Source organism: Cavia porcellus, unplaced genomic scaffold (genome assembly GCF_034190915.1).
Source record: "Cavia porcellus strain 051 isolate PalLab524CR breed Dunkin Hartley unplaced genomic scaffold, mCavPor4.1 scaffold_32, whole genome shotgun sequence".
NCBI classification, from domain to species: domain Eukaryota; kingdom Metazoa; phylum Chordata; class Mammalia; order Rodentia; family Caviidae; genus Cavia; species Cavia porcellus.
In genome coordinates this window covers 13,472,272-13,494,233 of record NW_026947515.1, presented here as the reverse complement: position 1 = coordinate 13,494,233, position 21,962 = coordinate 13,472,272, and the positions used below count along the sequence as shown (strand labels likewise).

The 21,962-nt window shown below is 38.0% G+C and overlaps 1 protein-coding gene across 1 annotated transcript in view; it reads left to right on the top strand.

Moving 5' to 3' along the window:
• The window catches only part of Gna13 (G protein subunit alpha 13), a 43,638-nt gene extending 22,502 nt beyond the window's left edge, over nucleotides 1–21,136 (top strand). The window contains exons 3-4 of the mRNA XM_003465238.5: nucleotides 9,940–9,990; nucleotides 15,716–21,136. Of these exons, the coding sequence (XP_003465286.3) occupies nucleotides 9,940–9,990; nucleotides 15,716–16,288 (624 nt within the window). The 3' untranslated portion in view covers nucleotides 16,289–21,136. The remainder of the gene's footprint in view (nucleotides 1–9,939; nucleotides 9,991–15,715) is intronic.
• Nucleotides 21,137–21,962: the final 826 nt, after the last annotated feature.

Here is a 21,962-nt window from a genome sequence, read left to right as displayed (position 1 = left end):
AGGAAGGATGGAGAGCAAGCAGACAAGCAAGCAACTGAGTATTAGTCCGGAATAGCTGTCAGGAAACTTTTATTACTAAAGGGCCCAGATAGTATATCTTAGACTTCACATGCTGAGGGTCAAAATGAAAAACATTGTTATAGTATTTATATAATATCAAGAGGGAACATGGATTTCCAGCTTTTTTTAATTGAAAAACTCAATAGTAAAAATCTGTAGGTTTTGGTAATATAGGTATTACTGAGGAGAACAATGGGATTCTGATTTGGAGGAGTACATTGTGCTTCTCGGTTTCAATGCTTTGTGCTTCCTTACGTTCCTAATCACCTACACATTTGCTGTTACGTAGGTGTACTGGCACACACCTGTAATCCCAGCACTTGGGAGGCAGAGGCAGGAGGATCTTGCATTCGAGCCCAGACTGGGCAATATAGGGAAACTTGTCTCTTAAAAAAAAAGTTTGTCCATTAATGCTGATTGTAATGAAACTATGTATTTATCCTAAAAAAATTTCTCTGAGTTAGAGTTATAACTCAGGAGTACAATGCTTATGTAGCATGCTTGAGGTTCTTGGTTCTATTACCATCACTAACGAAAAAAAGAAGAAAGAAAAAGTGAAAGAAAATGTCTTTATACACAGGTACTGCCAAATGAGTGTATGCTTTTACTTAAGCAGAGTTGTTGCCCGAGTTGCATTTGTGGAATTCTGTTGGATTCTTGTCAGTATTTGCCTCTTTGAGTGTCATTGTGCATTAATCATTTCAAGTTAAAAGTTGAACTATTTGCAGTAGTTCAACCTTTTGAAATAAGATGTCCTTTGCACTTATTTAAGATTTAAAAAGTGCTGCTAAAACCGTCATTGGAGTTTGGAATATGTGCCCACCATAAATTTGTATGTGGCACTCGCACCATTTTTTTTCTTTCCAACCAGCTCTCACCGTATAGTCCAGGCTGGCCTTGTGCTTGTTGTGTGTCCAGACTGGCCTTGAACTCAGAGTCCCCCTAACTCGTCCTCCTGACTCATCCTGCTTCCTTTGACAGCAAAGAAAGTATAAATAATTTGCTGTTGCTTGTGATTCAAGCAGCACTAGTTGTTGATTTTATTAGGGTATATGCTTCAACCAAAAAGCTGTTTGCCTTACAGTTCTGAGTTGAATTCCTTCAGAAAAAAATCAACTCTTTGCCAAAGCTAATTTCCAAAATCAATGTTTGATAATAGTGGTTAAGGGTGGTGGTGTTCAGGAAAAAAATCAATTTCATCTTTATGCTCAAAAAATTTCAGCAAAACTTTTGTCTGTTCTAAGCCATTGAACTGCGTGATGGAGGAAGTCAGACTATTCATCTTCTGTCTTGGACAAAAACTCAAGAAACTGGCATGGTCAAATTCAAAAGAGCAAGTTAAATTCTTCATTAGCACTTCTGGTTGTGTAGCATATGATAGACTCATTACTTTCCACAGAGTACCTCTTCATGAATAATCAGTGAATAACCCTTTTCATAGGCTTTGTGTGTTTTTCGGGCTAAGTCTTTTTCTGCTCCACACATTTTCATTTCACCGCCATCAGCTGCAAAATCCTAGAGCAGTGATGAGGAACCTTTAGAGCTTTCAGTGATAGGAACAGCCCACTGCGGCACTTGCGCCATTGGCTCACCGCTACTGCCCAGCTTAGATTCCACTGATCACATATTTTCTCAGCCTGTTTGAAAATGCTTTCATGTGTATTTCTTCCATGCTGTCCACTCATACACAGGGTGAGTCTTCAGGCACTTCAAACTTGGCACTGGGTCTTTGGACAAATAACAACTGAACACTGTTGGTAATAAACTCAGGAGTCAAGGGAAACCACCAAACTCTTGCTTTTCAGTTGAGATGGTAGATGGTTGTTCTTGATGTCTTCAACTTTGAGCACCTTGGAGCACTATAAACTTTTTGATTTACAGTCTTCTTTCTCTGGACGTACTTCTTTGGCTGCTCAGATTGAGCAGGAGTTTATTAGTTTGCTAGCAGTGTCATTCCTGTCTTGACTAGCACATTAACCACTTGGAGACTGGTTGCATTTATCTTCACTCTTTATTTTTATGAAGAAATTCTGCTATGAGAAGCCATTCTGTTTTCAGTTTTATAACTTTTTTTGTGACTTTTTGTTTTTCTATGAGATGAGAATATGAGGAGGGTGCTTAGTCTGTAAGTGTGTGTGTGCATGTGTGTGTATTCATTTAGCTTAACATCATTGCCTAAGAAACACAGTGCTTTACCAACTAACTTGATACCAAAATTATATCCCATTGTACCTTAAAAGCATGAGAAAATCCTATTTTTTTCTCCGTTTTTTGTTTCTTCTTTTGCTGTTTTTTTAATGTCATAGTATGGCAGTATGTGGCATTTAAAACATTTTTTAAGGTCATGGTGTAACTGTCTCATTGTACTCTGGCTGTCCACCCTGAATTCCATGTTCCTTTAAAGCAGTGCATTCTAAATCTTGTTTTCCAACTGTGCAGAAGGAACCCTTGAATATATCTGCCACTTATCCAGTAGCTGGGCAAGAAAACTGCTAATTTTTTAATAACTGAATTTAACACCTTGTGTTCTCAGCTCTTATGCTAACTTAAAATTTGGGGCTCCTGATTCATTTTGTTTTTATAAGCAAAGAAAGAATGTTTATAACAAATGATTCTCAGTCATGATAGACAACATTGAGACCATTCCCAGTTTAGATGTAACTTTGTAAAACTAATATGAAATGTACGTCACAGACCTTCCTAGACTGATGTATTTAATTTTAGACAGTGTTGCCATAAGCCAGCCCTTGAACTCACTGTGTAGGCTGAGCTGGCCTCAGACTGTCAGCCGTCTTCCCACCTCAGCCTCCTGACTCTCAGAGTTTTACAAATCAAAAGAACAACTGGAAACAACCAGTATTCATTATTTTATGAACAACAGAGCCTGTCCAAGTGCTAGAACCAGTTTTGCTGGGTGCTGTGCCATTGTTTAGATGGAATTTAAATGCCCAGCAGATAAATACTGGAAGGCTTTTCCACAGTCCCGTGCCACTTTATACTTTTCAGGCTTATTACAATAATCTAGAAAGTTTTCTTAGAGTTCTGAACAGAGAAAAAAAGGGAGGGGGATGACATAAAGTATCTTACATTTTAGAAAGTGAGCTATCAAATGCAATTTCTTTGGAATTTCATGAAACATTCCCTAAAGTAATCCAAAGTAGACTAGGAAAAGCCTAACAATTTAGAACCAACAAAATGTGAACCCTTACCTCATATGTGAAATCTTTACTTTGGTATGTATTAGCAGAGACTATTGGAATAATGAGTTACAACAAAAGAGAATTTCAGATTAATTGACCCCATGACATGTGAGGAAAGGAAAACTTTAAATCAGTTATACAAACTGAAGTTCTTACTTTGGGCAGCGCTAGAGTGAGAACTACTGAACTTGTCTTTCTTTTACCGTTAGGCGAATTGAAGCCTGAAGAAGTTTAGAGACTTGGCAAGATTACTGTGTTAAAGAAAGTCTGAAATTTCCATCCTTTGCTTAATAGCAGTTTTTAAAAAATCTAAAGTCTTGTTCACTTCTTTCAAAATTATAAGAAAAAAATAATCAGAGGTAGTTGTGTCCCAGCAAATCATTCTTTATTCACCCAACACTCCTGAAGGAGAGATGGACAGGCTACTAGATGCCAGGCACTGAGCTGGGTTTAGAGTTCGCGTGGGGACACTAAAGCACAGACAGGAGGCAATGATTGGAAACTCTGGGACCTCCTGAGTAGAGACACCATCATTGTGTTTGTCATTAGTTTTTGAGCAATTTAATAGAAGTATTTTTTAATTTGTTGTTAGTACATATGTTTACACTCCTTGTGTGGAGTTGGTCCATGTACAGTTACCTTAGTTTTTTCATCCCCTTTCCCTTCCTTTTCCCTTTGTCTCTTGATCCCCTCCCATTTGAGGAAGATCTGTCTCCCTACTTTTATTTTGCTCTTGATGTATACTTCATCATTTGGGTTTCTCATATAAACTGTGTGTCTTATTTATTTCACTTAAAGTGCCTCAAGGTGCATCACTTTTCCTGCAAACAACTGTAGTTTATCTTTATGGCAGAGTAGTACTTAATTATATGTAAATACAGCATTTTCTTTATCCATTTTTCTGGTTATGCATATATAGGCTGCTTCCAAAATTTAGTTGCTATGAATTGTGCAGCAATAAACATGGGTATGCATGTATCCCTGTACTATTCTTTAACTCTTTCAGGAAGATACCTAGAAGGAAATGGCTGGGACAAGTGAAACATCTAGTTGTAGTTTTCTGAGCAGTCTCCATACTGACTTCTATAGTGGTTATACTAGTTGACATTATTAAGAGTGTAGAAGGGTTCTGTTTTCCCTGACAGCCTTTCCAGCTTTTGTTATTATTTGATTTCTTCATGATGACCATTCTTTGTGGGGTGAAGAAGAACCTATTTATTTGATTTAATCTAGATGTTTATGACAAATTATAGAAATGCCTAAATTTAAACCTTTATTTTCCTTAAGAATATTGATGGTTTAGTTAGTTCAGTGTTCACATTAAAAATTTTTAAACCTTCTTTCCGTTTGTATTGTGTTTTCAAGGCAGGGTTTTCCTATGTAGTTCAGGATGGCTTTGAACTCACTATATAGCCCAGGAGAGTCTCAGATTTTCAGAAGTTCTCCTGCCACACCCTCCTCGAGGATTACAGGCATAAAGATTACCCATGGCCAGCAAAGGCTAACCCATTTTTATGTCTCCTGTTCTCTTTTTATACTAATGGAAGACTCTGTAGTACCTATGAGATGAAGTAGTAAGTGTATACTTTTTGATTAGAGAGTTGTTTTAGCACAAATACATTTTTTTCATAGAAATAATATTTTAAAATGTGTATATACCTTGAATAGATAGGGGATGAGTGGTGGAAAAGATTGCAAAATGTAGTCACTTGGCAGAACTGATTCATTTGGAACTCAAAATCTTAAAAATAGTTCATACATTCAGATGTAACAGACCTATAAATAATTTTTTTAGTGTTGAATGCACAGACTTTATAAGTTATACTGACGTAACTTCTGTAGAAGCTGGTTTAATAATTTTTCTATAATCCATTTTTCTGTAATACTGCTTGATTTTTGTCAGTTTATAAATTTCTAAATCCTTGCTTTTTCTTTTTGAAAAGAATATTACCCACAGTTATGTACCCCAACCCCTTTAAGTTAATGGTCTTTTTATTTGGAAGAAAGAAAAGAATAGTGTTTACACCTTGGAATAAACATAAATTTGTCATTTCTTGAGCGGCAGTGTTGATGGTTGTGCTGAAGTTCTCGGCCACAGCCTACTCTGCCAGCTCCAAGTCGTGTTCAGAAGGTTTTAAAAATGGAGTCCAAAGATGCTTCCTTGTAGATTTCTTACTAGAAATGTGTGAGTTTGACATCCTTGATACCCATTTCACTTTAATACAGTACAAACTAAATCACATGTCTTTTGCCTGTATTGTAAATAAAATTAAATATAATTCTTAAATTTAGTCCATAGTCTCAAATTCTGAGTCCAGATATGTTACAGAACTATTTTTGGTCAGAAAGTTATAACCATACATTTTCCTGTCGAATAGCCATTGTTTCTGTGCTGTAAAACGGTGGAATAGTTTTGCTGTATACGATAAATAAAGATTATGAGGATCCTAACATTAGTTCAGGGCAGGTTTTCCTGCCAGGTAAGTGTTGTGCCATGCTTGTAAAACAAAAAACAAGATTTACTGATCAAGATTGTAGACCTTCACTTAATGGTATAAATATAGTATATGTACAAATATGATTACTTGATTTAGACCATTGCAGCAAAATAATTGATTTTTACCATATTTTATGATGTTAGTATACCAGAATGTATTGTTAGTGCCTGAATGCTAAGTGGAAGAATACACCTTCAGGTTTTATGGTTATAAGTAGCACTATGTAAATATCCTTTTGTACAGGTCACTTTGTTTAAGCTAAGTTCCTTAGAATGTTCCAAAGGTTGTGAAGCATCTTACAGAGGCTGTTACTCCGAACTGTGTAGAGGTTTGTGTAAATTTGCATGGTCACCAAAATGGGTGCACCAGTTCTCTGCACCTTCACAGTGGTTGAATGTAAGCATTTACTTTAGAAAGGGGGAAAGCTGGGCATGGTGGTGCATGCCTGTTATCCCAGCACTGTACAGGCTAAGGCCGCCCGTGAGCTCAATGCTAGCCCCAGCTGCATAGCAAGTCCTTGTCTCAAAAACAAAAAGAGAGAAGACTGTTGCTGCTGCAGATATTAACATGTTCATATTAAATTGACTCATTTATCCCACAGTCAGTTCAGATAAGCAATACTAATGGAAATATGTTTTTGAATAGACTTTTTTTTGCTTTGGGTATAGGGCTGGTTTTCTCTTTTAAGCCAAGCTTTCTTACTCTGGGATCCCTAAATGCTAAGCATCATGAGCCTCTCCATGTCTATACTTCAGTTAACTATAGAAGAATCTGCAGAATACTTTTTGTATGATTTGAGTTTAGTTTATCTTCATCTAGATTTACTGTCGAAGAATAAACTCACCATTTCACCTGAATTGCTAGGAAGAGCCACCATTGGTTTCCAGCCCATGTGGTAGTGTGTAGCGGGCATCTTAAAAATGTTTAACCACTGCCATAGTCATCTGAGATTGCCATGAACATAATCCAAAAAGTACACAGAGTGGTGTACACAAAACTGCTCATCCTGACATTAGAGTAGTGACTTTTGACTTTTCTAGTATGTACTTAAGTTATTATAGCTACTAAAATTTATTTATATTTACATAAGTAAAAAATTAGGATACACAGACAATTAGTTGTCTGTGACTTCAGCTATTAAATATAAAATAATTAGAAGGAAATATCTTCAAGTGTTAGCTGTGTTTGGCTCTGAATGATAGTATTAATAGTTATTAGAGTTACACCAACAAGCCTATAATTAATAGTGATTTTATTATTTAAAGATGAAGACCAGATTCCCCTTGGGCCATGTTATTGATTATAACATGAAAACAATGTTTTTTTCATTAAGATGGGTGATGAAATACAAAATATTCAATTATTCATTTGTGTTTGACCAGATAATCTGTTAATACAAAATGAATTGTTAACAATTTTATTTTTCTTTTCTCTGAACAGTCATGTTTCACATGCTATAAATACTGTATGAGTATTCTCAGGCCCAGAAAAAAAGTAGTATCAGTGACCACTACTTATAATCCTTTGAAAATCATTCATTCTCTATCCTATTATACATGCATACATGTTTTCCTTCAGTATATAAGGTATACCTAAGATATTAGTACCTTTTTTGATTATTTTATTTTTATTTTATTTTTTTGAGCCAGGGTCTCACTGTGCAATTCAGGCTGGTTTTGAGCTGACTTTGTAACCCAAGCTGGCCTTGAATGCGCCACCACACCTGGCTAACCTGTCTATGTTTTATTCTTTTTTTTTTCTGGTACTGGGGATCGAACTCATACCTCATGCTTGCCAGGTAGGCACTTACGCTGCTGAGCTCTATATTTTAAAGTAACCTTTCTCAACATGTAGTCCACAGACTCCTCAGGATGCCTCCATGGGATCTTTGATTTGGAAACACCTCAGAAAGACACTGGATACTGTTTTAGTTTTGCACTACGTTGACACTTGCACTAATGGTACAGAATAGACAGGGATGAAATGGCCCAGGCTGCCAGCACCTTGGCACACATGGTTTCAAACTGTATACTGATCGTGTTCTTTGCTGCTGCATATCAGTTAAGACCTAGAAAGAACCCCAGAAACAGCCCTGACCTCATCCACCCACCCTGCATGCCTATCCAGTTTCTCTTGAGACTACCCTTGCTGGAACAGTAAAGTCGTTAATTACATTAAGTCCTCTCCCGTCAAGTAATATCTATCCAGTATTCTCTGTGCTTAACTGAGAGGTCCAGTGAAACCACTCTGGAAGAAAGATGATGGTCTCCAGTAGTAGTAGTGAGCCTTTTAGAGACAAGTGCCCAGACTGCAACCCAGAACCCATTTATTTATTTCAGAGTGCCGGCACTGCAATTAAACCCCAACACTGAGATTTTAGTTCAGATAAAAGAACACATACATTAGTATCTTTTGTCTTAAAAGTAACACTTCCGTGCCATAGGTTGGCCACCATTGATTCCCAGCGTAGGACAAGGTTGACTGGATCCTTTGAGAGATGCACTAGCTACATTTTTCATGGAGCACCGTTTTTACCTGAAAGGATGGCTGACGTTCAGACTTACGCATTTGATAGACATTTTTCATAAGATGAAAGACATTAGCCTGCCGTTTCAAGGAAAATAACCCAAGAGTTTTTGTTAACCTGTGATAGAATAACTGAGAGTTTTGTTACCAGTGACTTCAAGTGAAAATTTAAAGTATTGTGTAATGAAACATACCAACATTGTTAAGATCTGCATAACTTAGTGACTTACTATATTCTAAACAACCAGTGTTTGATATTACAGAGTTGTAGGTGGGTAGAAGATCCAGTCAGAGTGCAGGACACTGAATTGTAACAGTGTGAAGTTGTCTTATAGGATTTCCAGTTCTACAGAGAACTAGCTTTTAAGAAACTACCAGTGATGTAATTTTATTGTAATAACAAAGAATATTTACAGTTATTCTCCTCCATTGACATTTTTGTGTAAGGCCAAGGTTTCATTTGTTTCAAGCAAAATAACCTATTGTAACAGTTCAGGTGCAGAGTCCTGCTGCCATGTATTAAGCCATACCAAAATGTGTTAACATGTAATGGGCTTATTATGTACTGGCACTTAGTGTATGTTAAAATTTCTCAGTTTTACTTTATAGTCTGGTGAATATTAATAGCCATAACCCACATAAACAACAGCTTTTTGGAGTCCTCGAGAATGTTAAAACACATGAAGGTTTCTTGGGTCCAGAATGTCTGAGAACTGCTTCTGTAGGTTCTTGTGATGCAGAGTGTGGTCCTGAGCATCCTCTGGATCACAAAAACTGGAGCCCCAGCCCAGCACTACTAACTGAGAATCTGTAGTCCTCTGTAGCGAGGACTGGGTTTAGATGGTTCTCCTGCACCCTCAGAAGCTACAGCTCCTGGGATATGGAAGCAGCTGCAGATGGGCCAGTGTGGCAGCAGCAGGACCCAGTGAAAAGTGGCCCTGTGGGGAGTGAGCAATGGGAGACAGACCCAGAGCCTTTTCTCTTGTAACACGTTTCCCTCTTATGTCCTCTGGTCACAGGACTTTATTGTCATACAATTTATCCGTTTGAAATTGCTTGTAGAAAAAAAAAAAAAAAAAAAGAAATTGCTTGTAGTTCTAATAGAAATCTGGGTTCTGAAAGCACAGCCACGCAAAAGAAGACACTGGATGCTGTTTTAGTTTTGGAGACGGGAAACCTGCAGGGCACTCAGTCTCCTGGAGCACTGTGTCCACGCAGGCACGTGCTTACTCCTGAGAGATGTATATTCTCTCCTTGTGTCTGATTCGTTCTGACACTTTTTCCTGAAGAGATCTACTATTGCTGTAGATACAAAATGTAAGCAGAAATGGTCTCACATTTTGCTTATAGATTTATGTTATCTCAAAAGCAGTTTTCGTATTTTAATTACATATTCCCTTTAGATATGGGGTTCTGTCCAGAAGCATGTGTGTAATCTCATCCAAATAGGTGATCACTTTTGGTGTCTTGTATGGAAAGCATTTGTGAACTTACCCATCTCTTGCAGAGTTGTACTTCTGTACGTTTTTAAGAAGAGTCCGCAGTTCAGTCTGAATTGATGACTAACCCAGCTATGTTTGGTGTGAGTATACAAGCAGACAATGTAATATATCATCCATTTCTAAACCTCATAACTGTTTTCTTTTTGTTTTTAGGGTGAATCTGTAAAATATTTCCTGGATAACTTGGAGAAACTTGGAGAGCCAGTAAGTTTTAAAACTGGATGTATATAATTAGTGATACCAAAAGCGGTAGTCAAAGTGATTTTATTTTGGGGCAGCTAGCTGGGAGATGTAGAAATATGTAATAAGCAGTTTGACTCTTCATTTTTCCTAGTGGCAGTAATCTGACTTGGGTTGATTAGAAGCTGATAATATTGAAATTTTTTTCTCCAAAATAAAAGTTATGACACCTCCCCCCCCCCCCATACACACACACTATTTAGGCCTCTGTCAGTTTCCTTGAAGAATTGTCCTGTCTCCTATTGCATGGAGGTAAAACCATGAAGATTTATGTTTGGAAATGAAATCATACATTATTATCTTTTGATGTTGGGGGCTTTTTAAAGCAGAAATTGAAAGAACACAGTGGGTTGATAGATTTTCAAACCTTTCGGCCATTGCTATTTTCCCGTGCAGTGTGTTGAGTTTTAGTATGAAAGGCTTGCTTGTGGAGGCAACAGTGTATTCTTCTCAGAGTATCACTTTCAGAGCCAGCAACACTCATCTGGCACTGGTGTGCCAGGACCCACGATGGGTGTGAAGGGCCACTGTGTGGACTCTGTTAGATGCAGAAGAGTTCATAAATGTTTTGAATGCATTGCCCTAAAGCCATTTATTATGCATTAAATTTAGTAGAGCTTCATTTGCCTCCTCAAGTTCCTGTTACAATGTTAATATAGTCTTATGGATTCTTTGAGGTTGTAAAAACTAAAAATATAACTTACGAAAAGCACAAAATGAACCTGTTCCAAGTAGAAAAGTAACATACTGGGGCTGGGGATTTAGCTCAGCGGCATAAGCACCTGCCTTGCAAGCAGGCAGTCGTGAGTTCGATCCCTGGTACTGATAAAAAGGAAAAAGACAAAAAAAAAAAAAAAAAGAAAGAAAGAAAAGTAACATACTAATGTATTTAGGACATGTGAAACAGTGCAGGTTTTTTTCTTTCCAGGTTGATTTTCCATTGTCCGAATTTTTCTAAATTGCATTTGCCTTTAAGCCTATGGTATGTTGTTGTTTTGCTTATTTCCTAGACACAAGTATATCCCCAGAAGTTGAGCTCTCCACAATTTATTATATTTTTTTCATTCAGTCCACATTAGTGAAACTTCGTATTAAAGTCTACTTTATTATCTCTTTTTGGAACCAGGATTCAAACTCAGGATCTCATGCTTGCCAGGCAGGCAGTGTGCCACTGAGCTGTATCCCCAGCTTGTTAGCTCTTTTCCTCTGATTTGATTGTGAATCTTAAAAAAAAAAAAGAAAGAAAGAAATGATTTAGAACAGGCTGACTGGAGGTGGTGAGCCTTGGTAGATGAGTGAGGTTTTAGGGTGATTTCCTGTCTAAGCAGTACCGGCTTCACCTGTTCTTCTCAAGTTACCTCTGATGGACACCATTCAAGTAGGTCTTTTCCTCTTAATGCCCAGTATTAGCCCTCATTTTACCCTTCATTGCAGGTACTACAGTGGGTGCTACCCACCTCTTTCCCTAAGGGCCAGGAAGTGAGTCTGTGGAGCCTAGTGATGGTGCATGACATGGAGTCGCACTCAGCAGATGGCTTCTGAGTGAGAGCTCTAGGCCAACTCTGGCCAGTTTGTTATAGCTGTTTACAATGTTAGGTTGAGAACAGTGTGGAAGCATAGCTGGAATAAAAAGAAAGGGCTGCTGTAGTCAGCATGTAATTGTAAAAAAGTGGAGTGTACTGCGTCTTGCCACCCATTGTGGATATTGGACATTACAGAAGAGTATTTGCCATGTTTGAAGCCTGCTCTGTGTGAAGCTCTGATACCAGTGTTAGGGAAGCTTTTAGAGCTTTGAATCATAGCAAACAGCCTAGCACAGCACGCGTGCCATAGGTCACCACCACTGCCCTGTACCAGTCTGGAAGGTGGAACAGGACAAGGGTCAAGGACCTGGGCTCTGCAGCAAGATTACTCGAGTTCCGGTACCATCTCTACCAGTGACTGACTCTGTGTGACCTTAGGATCTCTAAATTAGTTAGTTTCTTTGTTCATAACATAGGCATGGTTGGGAGAGCCCAGTCCTTAGAGTCATGGGACATTTCATGAAATAATACTTGAAAAAGTAATCATGTAATAAATGCCCAGTGTTAACTGTTTCATTCTTTGATCTATGCACTAAAAAAAGGAACTCAGTCTAGTCAGTATATAAAACAAGTAGAAGACAGTACATAATACCAATCATGAAGATAATATTAGTTCACCAAAGAGTAAGTGAACCTAACATATCTGAAGGGTGGACTGGATTTAGGTATGTAAGATATGGCCCCCCCTCAGATGGGAAACAGTTGGATGGGTTTGGTTTTAGGAAACAAGTCTGTCTGGTGAAGGATATACAAAGTTCTTGGCTCAAACTTTTATAAGCATAGATTTGTAGAAGGTAGTGGCTTGAGTTTTTTTTCTGTTTCATTGCACATGCATTGTTGTGCAAATAGACACACTGGCATGAGAGGTGGAGCTCTGTGCAAGGTCTTCATGGTAGACCAGTGGTGAGATTGAACAATGCAGAACCAAGTGCAGATCCCAGAGAACAAGCCAGTGAGTAGAGTTCTGTCTGATGCAACTGAGCAGTCACATTCTAAGTTCAGGAGTCGTGATGCAAGAGGGTTATTTAGGAAGAGGTTTGGAGTAACCAAGAGATGAGTCCAAGTGATGTGAGATGTTTGGGGCAAAAACCAGTCCATGTCTGAGATGATAAATGGGAGCAGTATAGGAATCAAGAGAACATGTAACAGAGATGTAAGGGAGCAACAGGCTTTGATACAAAATAGGCATTGACAGGGACAAGTTCAAGGTGATGAGGAGTCTTCGTGAAATTAAGTTAGTGAGGCAAGAGGTAGAAAAAGTACTCTGAGGGCACTTAGAGGGATCAGAGGAAAACGAGTTTCTGATAGGTAAATTGTTTGATTGTGAATAGTTTATCAGGTGCAGTGACTGGGGAACATCACCTAAAAGTGGGAGGCTTGAGTGGAAGTGTATCTGGGCATTCCACCCTCGTCTGATTCCCCTTCACTCTTGACAAACACAATTCTGAGGCACTTTAGCTGTTTAACTCAGTCTTCAACCCTCTGAATATTATCTTACATTTCACACATGAGGAAGTTGAAACATAGAAAGGTCAAATGACTTCCCTGAGATCACACAGCTAAAAGCTGGCTGTAAGATCACACTCCTAACCCAAGATATACTACTCTTACCAAACATTTAGAACTTGACGCGCTGTCCTGTATGCTTTGCTTCATACATGAAACTTTAACTTCCTAACTAGATTGTTATTTTGTTATAAAGACAGTTACAGAGAACTACTGGGGGTTGAAAGAATCTTGCCATGTATTCCAGGCTGGCCTCAGATTCATGGTGATCCTCCTGCCTCAGCTTCCTGAGTGTGGGGATTACAGATATATGCTACCACACTAGCTGAGAACTTTTTATGAAATCTGAAGTTTTTCATAAATACCTTAGAACTGGCACACTTGAAATAGGTGGTATAGCCATTCACAATAAATTTATACCACCTTTTGGAAAGTAGTCTATGAGTGTCCAAAGTCAGTAAAATATTTGTACCTTTGACTTCATAATCTTATTACTGATTATTTTTGTCTTAGAAAATAGTAGAAACAGAAAAATGTGTGAGAAATTTAATTGCAGTATTTCTGTTAGAGTAAAAAATTAGAATCAACCTAAATGACCACCAATAGAGGAATGTTAATTATAGCACATTAATACCTTTGGTATGTAAAATCTTTTGAGTTTTTTTTTTCTTTTTGTTTTGTACCAGGGATTGAACTTACAGCCTTGTGTTTTTGTTTTTGAGACATGGCCTTAACTATGTAGTTCAGCCCAGTTTTGAACTCATAGCCTTACTATGTAGCCCAGCCTAGTTTTGAATTCAAGGCAGTCCTCCTGCATCAGCCTCCTGAGTGCTGGGATTATAGGCATGCATCACCATGCCCAGCAATGTATAAAATCTTTTAAAAGGAGATAACACAGTCTCAACATATTGAAAAAATTACAATAAAACGTTAAGGAAAATTATGATAACAGGCTAGAAATGGTGTACGTATTCTGATCACCAGGGAAACAAGTGTGCCTGTGAAGAGAACCCAGATTGAAACAGAGAAAAGTTAACACTTTAATTGGAACTCTAGAGTCATGCTGTGAATAGTTGTGGATTCCCAGTAACTAAAAACTGCTTATTCTTCTTATTTCTAAACCAGTGCCCCATTTTTAGGAGATGAATACTGGTGTTGTGATAGAATTTGAAAATCGTATTTCACTACTTGGTAAAGCATAAAGTATAAGCAGCATTGTGAATAACAACACTTTTAAATCCTGCCTTGGCTTTTAAAATATTTTGACCTTTATAATGAACATTAAAGTTTCTCCTGTTCACCTACTTCCAAAAAGCTGGATGAACACTAGAAAAGTACTGGGCTGAAAAGGAAGAGCCAGCAAGGTGTAGCTGGCAGCCACCCTTTGTTCCGACTCCAGGGGCCTTCTTGACCTTTGCATGGCCACTCCGTCCAAGGCGGATAGGCCAGTTGTGATTAGTTCCATTTCACAGGCAGGGGTGTTCACACTCCAACTAAGTGGCTAGTTCTGAGCTCTTGGATCAACAAATGAGAAGACTGGAGCATAGCTACTTGGACAAGCCCTAGAAACAAGCCTAGCTGGTGACTGCAAAGTACATGGGGTTAGTTGGTTATAGAGTAGTTCCTCGGTTCACAAGCAAAACTCTGCAGACCAAACTGGATGAGAACCAAACCAGAATTCCCCGTAACATCCACATTGAACCTTACTATTGAACTGGATTCCATTCTCATCCATCCAACTCAGTCTGCGACCAGAGTCATGAAAGGAATGAAGCTTGTGAAGAGACCAGGTAGTTGAGAAAGTGTTTCCCCACATTGACTGTAGCAGCAGTGGTAGCATGGACCTGCTCCTTCATTATCAAGGATGAGCACAGTGGAGGGGCGTTTAGAATGGACTAGAGCACAGTGGTCAGAAGCAGCATGGAAAGTGATGCTAATGAATCCCATTGGAGTCTCATCCTGTTTTAATAGAGGAGCATTGTGGGAATGCTAAGTGTGGAAGTAGTGGGATCGTCGCTGTGGCTGGATCTGTGAGTGGGTAATAATGGGAAGTAAGACTCGGGGTGAGGCGGGAGAGCACAAGTGGTGCATTAGTCTTCAAATGCGACCAGCATTGGGCGAATGAAAAAAAATGGTGGATGCCGCTCGTTGGCAGTTCATTTTGAGCCATTCTTGCTTTGTGTTTTCATTTCTCTCCCCAGTCCTTTTTTCCCTTTGAATACCAGAGATTGATTTTCAGGGTTTGTATATGGTAGGCAAGCACTCTACCACTGAGCTACATCCCTAACCTTTTTATTTTTTATTTTGAAACAAGGTCCTGGTAAATGTCCTAGGCTAACCTCAAATTTTTTATCCTCTTGCCTTAGGCTTCTAAATATCGTGGGCCTCCTCAGCAGCTGGGATTTCAGGCATGCCTGGACCTTTTTAAAATGACAGTGATAGTAACAGTATTTGATGCTTTAATGTGTGAGAAAATGTTTTTCAGAAGATCATTTTGCTAGCCATTCAGTAGACCAATTAGTAACATATTCAAAATCATATTAATTACTTCTCGGTATATACTAGTTTTATACTAAGTATAAAACTACTTTCTTTTCCAGGATTACATTCCATCACAACAAGATATTCTGCTTGCCAGAAGACCTACCAAAGGCATTCATGAGTATGACTTTGAAATTAAAAATGTTCCTTTCAAAATGGTTGATGTAGGTGGTCAAAGATCAGAAAGGAAACGTTGGTTTGAATGCTTCGACAGTGTGACATCAATACTTTTTCTTGTTTCGTCAAGTGAATTTGACCAGGTGCTTATGGAGGACCGACTGACCAATCGCCTTACAGAATCTCTGAACATTTTTGAAACAATTGTCAATAACCGAGTTTTCAGTAATGTCTCAATAATTCTCTTCTTAAACAAGACAGACTTGCTTGAGGAGAAAGTACAAGTTGTGAGCATCAAAGACTATTTCCTAGAATTTGAAGGCGATCCACACTGCTTAAGAGACGTCCAAAAATTCCTGGTGGAATGTTTCCGGAACAAACGCCGGGACCAGCAGCAGAAGCCCTTGTACCACCACTTCACCACCGCCATCAACACGGAGAACATCCGCCTTGTTTTCCGGGATGTGAAGGATACTATTCTTCATGATAACCTCAAGCAGCTGATGCTACAGTGATATACAAAAGACTTTCTATTTTAATACCTTTTTGTGGTTTCCATTGTTTTCTGTTTATGTTTTATTTTTTTAAATAGCAGTTTACAACAAGAAGTAGAAAAATCTTGATTTCTAGGTAATCAGTCCTTCTGCGCCTTCGGTTTGTGGCTGAAAGCTGCTGGATAACATAGTTGGCTTTGATCAGTTTCATCTTAGCTCCACTCGGTCTACATGTAATCTGGCCAGCTACAGACTAGGCATATGTCAGGCTTTCCATTCTTCCACTTTTCAGACAGTCCTCCTCGAGGGCCAGGCGTAGACAGCATCCTAAGTACCTGAGGAATGAGGTTAGGAATACTCAGCTCTGAAACAGGAGGTCTTCAGTGTGCCTTCCCCAGAGCAGTGATCCACTGCCTGCCTTACGGATGGCTGTTGTGAAGGGGCTGCTGGAAGGAGTGAGGTCTGCGGGCTGGCAGCCCGTCAGCTTGCACAGCCTTCATGTCTGTAAGTGCTTACATACACAACAGCTGGTTTTTTTATTGTTGCTGTTTTACTTTTTGTTTTTTAAATTTCTGTGGTTTCTGAAGGTAATGTTCTTAGTGTTTTAAAGTTTACATAAGGTTTTCTGATCTGATGTGAAAGCGTTGACAAATGGTACCAGGGAGCAGAAGACAAGGAAGTACTAGAGATAATTATTTTGATCAAAAGTAATGAATCAAATACAGTTTGCCTTTTTAATGTTTGATTATCATGTAATTTAATGTGCCATAAGTGAAATATTTTGGCCACTATAGCAACTATAAACTGCAAGCAACTTAATAACAAACGTAACTGTCAGAATGCAGTGTGTGTTGCTTTTAAGTCCTGTCTAGCTGATTTCACTCCTTACTCAGGAAATCAGTTTTGCATCTCTCTTTCTTTTGCTCCCTGTCCAGTCCCCAACAACTCCAAACTGTAGCATTTAAGGGATTCTTTGGTTTATTTGAAGCTTGCCAAGGGCAGTATTTTCATGACAGACTATTCAGGAAGATACTATTTGAGATTCCTCTTCATTCTTGGTGTGTCACTAAAACATACAGCATGTACATGTTGGTATAGCTATTTACAAGATGCCAACTTGGTTGAGCATTTTAAATGTCTTCAGAGTGCTTCTAAGAATAATCTTTTCAGTTCACACCTAAAGATGATGACATTGGCCCTCCCCTCAGTGCTTACCAAATTTAAACCATGTCCATGAAATAGCGTTGTTGAGTATGAAATGATTATATCATAGTAAATTCAGCAGAGTGACTGGTTTACAGTACTAAAACTATTGCCTGTTAGGTTATGTGTAGTCATAAAATTGGATTAGAGATACATATGTACAAGACTGGTGACATTTTGCAAAGTCTTAACGGCTTTTCTGCTTTTCCTGAAAATTGTGATTATGACTGTGATACCTGTTTACCGTAGAGCTGACTGTGTTCTCAGGTGTTTTATTGGAACTTGAAAGATTGGTCAGCATTGTGGATCACCCAGTTTGTCTAAGTAAATGGCTTTTGTTATGTCTTTCTGTCAGGTGTGAGAGCTGGGCCTCTCAGTGTGCTAACTGGGATTTGTTCTTGGCTTGCCTAACTTTTCTTGTATTTGAGGTTTCCCTGTCATAGCCATATGACTTCCAGTGTGTTCATGCCTTGGTATACATGAGCTTCAGGCATGTTGCCCAACATCCTAGTATTCAGAATATAATTCATGCATGTTTAAATAGCTCTACATTTAGAGGCTTTTGCCCAAAAGAATACACTGTTTAAGTTCACAGGTTAGCGTAACCCAGTGCTAATGAATGCTGTCTCTGAATATGTGCATGGTAACTTTTGGTCTATTTAATGGTTTGTGTAAATTTAGCAAATAGTTATTGAATGGCCAACACATTTAACTCCATTGAAGGTTGGAATCAGTCCCCTGTAGAAAGTGGACACTTAGGTTTGCTTAAGTTATATTTAAGGTCTGTGATAACAATAAATATTGCCTGACAAAGCAGAAATAGCCAAGCTTCTCCATTTTGACTGTGACCAAGAAATGTTAAACCACAACCAGATATGCTGTCATTTGGGTATCTGCAATTTTCTTCTGATGCACATAATGTCTCAGAGTCACCATTATCTTAAAAAATCAAAGCTAGAATATATTTTGAGGCAATAAGTTACTTGTTTTTAAGTTATTCAGGCTTCTTTAGACATTCAGTACAATTGTAAGATTCAAAGACTTTATCCCACATGTTTTTGTGTAGTATATTTTTAAACCATTTGAAAGAAGTCTTTTAACTGTATCATGAAAACCAGGTCCTTTTTTAATTGAAATACCACTATTATATATAAAAAGGGAGATGAAATTTAAGGATCAGAACTAAAAAGGTGCTTATAATTTTCACCTACTTTGGTCTCTAAAAAGTAACTCAGATTTAAAGCTCTTTGTTACAGTTTTCCAAGTCTTTGGCTATGATTTGGAACAAAATGTGCCTAATTCTTCTGTGTTCCTTTCTGTTCTTAATTCTGCATGCCTTCTCATTGATCAGAAGAAATATCACACGTCTTTGTTGACGTTGAAGAAATTTAGAGTATACATAGTTGCCTTATAAAGTCAAAGATCAACAACTCAGACCTTAATTTTTATAGGGAGGTTTTTTTCAGATTTTTTTAAAGATCTAAGTAATTCAAGGTGTGCCTTTACCGCTTAAGTATTATTTTAGCAGCCTCCATTGTTGCTTTCTGCCAAATATTGTACTCAGTTGAATCTTCATTTAAATATCGCATGATAAGGGTACTTGGCAGCTGGAGTACAGCTGCAACTGAGGAAATACAGTGAGGGAAGAAGTTATTTTTGTTTTAAGTTGTATTGACTAACACTTTAGAGAAAGTCCTGTGGTTAATCTTACAAATTCAGGCTGTTCACAGAAATCCTTGCTCTGTCGGTGGCAGTGGTGGCAGTGGTTGGTTTAAATAGAAAGCAGTGCGACACCCTAATGCCAGAAATGATTAAAAGTATTGATGTAGATTGAACATAAACCTCGTGCCCTGTAATTAAATCTTAACTTGCAGTGTATACCTAAATATTTGTATCTTCTGCTTATGATAAAATGCAGTTTTCAACCTTACTACACATGATCAGTTAGGCCTTATATAAAGAATAAAGTTACCAAATTATGCTGTTATGTTCTGAAACTCAAATCCTTATTTGAGAAACTCCCAAATTGGTGCTTTCATTATTCAATGATATATTCAGACAAAACCACAAACAAGCCATTTGAAGTTAGAGTCTCTCCATTCCGTTTGTAGCTGTGTTATTTCTGTATGTGTGATGAGAAGGCTAAATAGCAGTGTTAACTCCTAATTTCTTGTTTGAATCCATCGAATCATGCCTGGTAAGCCAAGTCAAACATTTGTAACAAACTCCCTAATAAATCTAGAGAAGTCACTCTGTTACCCTTTCATTTCTTTATTGTATTTGAGGAATCAGGAACAAGCTTTGCACTTGCCTTTTCATTAGGAAATCTTGACAGTACTGGTCTTTTCCCATCGTTTCAGCATGTGAAGTAATAGCGTGATACTTTTGTGTTGTGCTACTTGACTAGAAGTACAGGGTTTTTTTTCTTTTCCCCTCCCTCCTTTCCTTCTTTCCTTCCTTTAATGCTAGGATACCAGTTGGCATTTCAGTCTAGAATCTAGTGACCATGAAGAGGGGAGAGATTGCAGGTGGATGTGGATGTGTCTCCGTGTTCCACATGAAGCAGGTGTTTCAGCACACACCTGTTACTTTATGGTACGAGGTTAGGGCTTAGTAAATTTATCCTAAACCTGAGTATTTCCAATCAGTTGTCCTTTGGCTATTGCGATGCCATCAAGTAGATACTGGCCTTGGGCTGGCAGGTGGTTATTAACATCATGTGAAGTGCAGTGTTTGTACTACTAGCATTATTATGTCTATCATGAATGTATAGTTAGTACTTAATATGTTCACCATCAGGTATAACCACCTGGTTTCAAATGCCAGAACTTAATGCAGAATATTGATTTTTTTTAAAGCATTAATGATAAGTCTATATTTTGTGAGTTGACAGTTGTGACCTACAAATCTGTTAATGGTGGATTTATACAGATGGGTTGGAGTCTGGGACCCATACTAGCACAAAAATTTTCACCTCGTGAATACACTGATAACAATGAACTACTTGGTATGTGATGTTAGTCTGTAATTTAAAAGCTTGTTTATAGTATTCTTACCATACTAACTGATGGTTCATCTTCAGTCTCTACATGTTTGATGACACCAGAAATAAGAGATCGAGGAAAGGGATTAATCCTTGTTAAGTTTATGGAACAATTCAACAAGCTATGCCATTTACCCTTTCTTTATCTCTTACTTGAAAGCAGAATCGCAAAATGTTTTAAGTGGTTTTTCTCTATTCTTCCATGGTAAGAGCTCATTTATCACAAGAAGCCTTATCCAAAAGTATATTTTGTTACAACCTCTTACATACTGTACCTAACAAAACATGATCTGTATTAGCTCTGTATAAAAGTATCTGTGGCTTAGGGCTTTTTACGTATATCGTTTTTTGTAACCTTCCAAGAACTGAGCACATTATATGATACTGTTGTAAATTTTCTTTTTTCTTTTTTTTTTTTTTGGTCAGTGCTTTAGTTCAGGATTGGCAATAAGTTATTTCTAAAGGAGGTCTAGAAATGGAAAGGATGGTTTGATTTTATAAAATGAGTTGCTATTCATTAAGGCTTTTTGCTCTTGTAAACATTTTGCCAAAAAATTTTTGCCTTTTGCTATTAATATTTGCTTTGTAAAAATTACTGACATTTAATAAAAATTTATAAATGACTTGATACTATGATGTTATTTAATGAACAGTTTGGTAAATGTAAAAGAGATGATGGGTTAAAGCCCAAAAACAAAATTCCATGTCGTGACTTAAGGCACAGGAATCTACTTTGGCAGCTGTCCTCGTGCCCTCCGATTAGTCTGTAAACTTCACCGCAGATGGCGCGGTGCGTCTTCCAGGGGAGTTCTCGGGCAGGTAATGCATTCTGATGTGGCCAGACAAAAAGGAAACGGCTGATTTTTCTGTTCCTCTTAAAGTTGCTGAAACTATTCGGGTATCTCTGGACTCCTGGGTTCACCAGTTGTGTAGTCCTGTTGTTCTTGTAATTTAAATAGCGTTTTAAAAACTAGGCAACATGTTCTCACTTTTTCTTCCAGTAAATTTTTATTTTAGAGTATGTTTACAGAAAACACTGCAGAATAGTCCAGATTCTCCTCTAGTCCACACCCGTTACAGCTTCTTCAGCATCTTGCATTCTTAGTTTGGTACATTGTCATTTATGTTATTAATGAAAACCTCATAATTTATTCAGGTTTCCTTTTTCCTGATGTCTTTGCTTTCCCAAAACTCATCCAGGCTCCCACAATACGTAGTAGTTCCCTGTCACCTTCTGCTCCTCACGGCTATCACACTTGCTCAGGCTTCCTTTGTTTTTGATCGCCTTGACAATTTCAAGAATATTATTGGTCAAGGGTTTATATAATGTGCCTTTGTTAGATTTACCTGATGGTTTTCTCATGATTTGACAGTGTTACGGGTGTTTGGATATAAGAGAAACTAATCTAATCATATTAAGTGGACATTCTTCCTTTCATGACTTCAGCT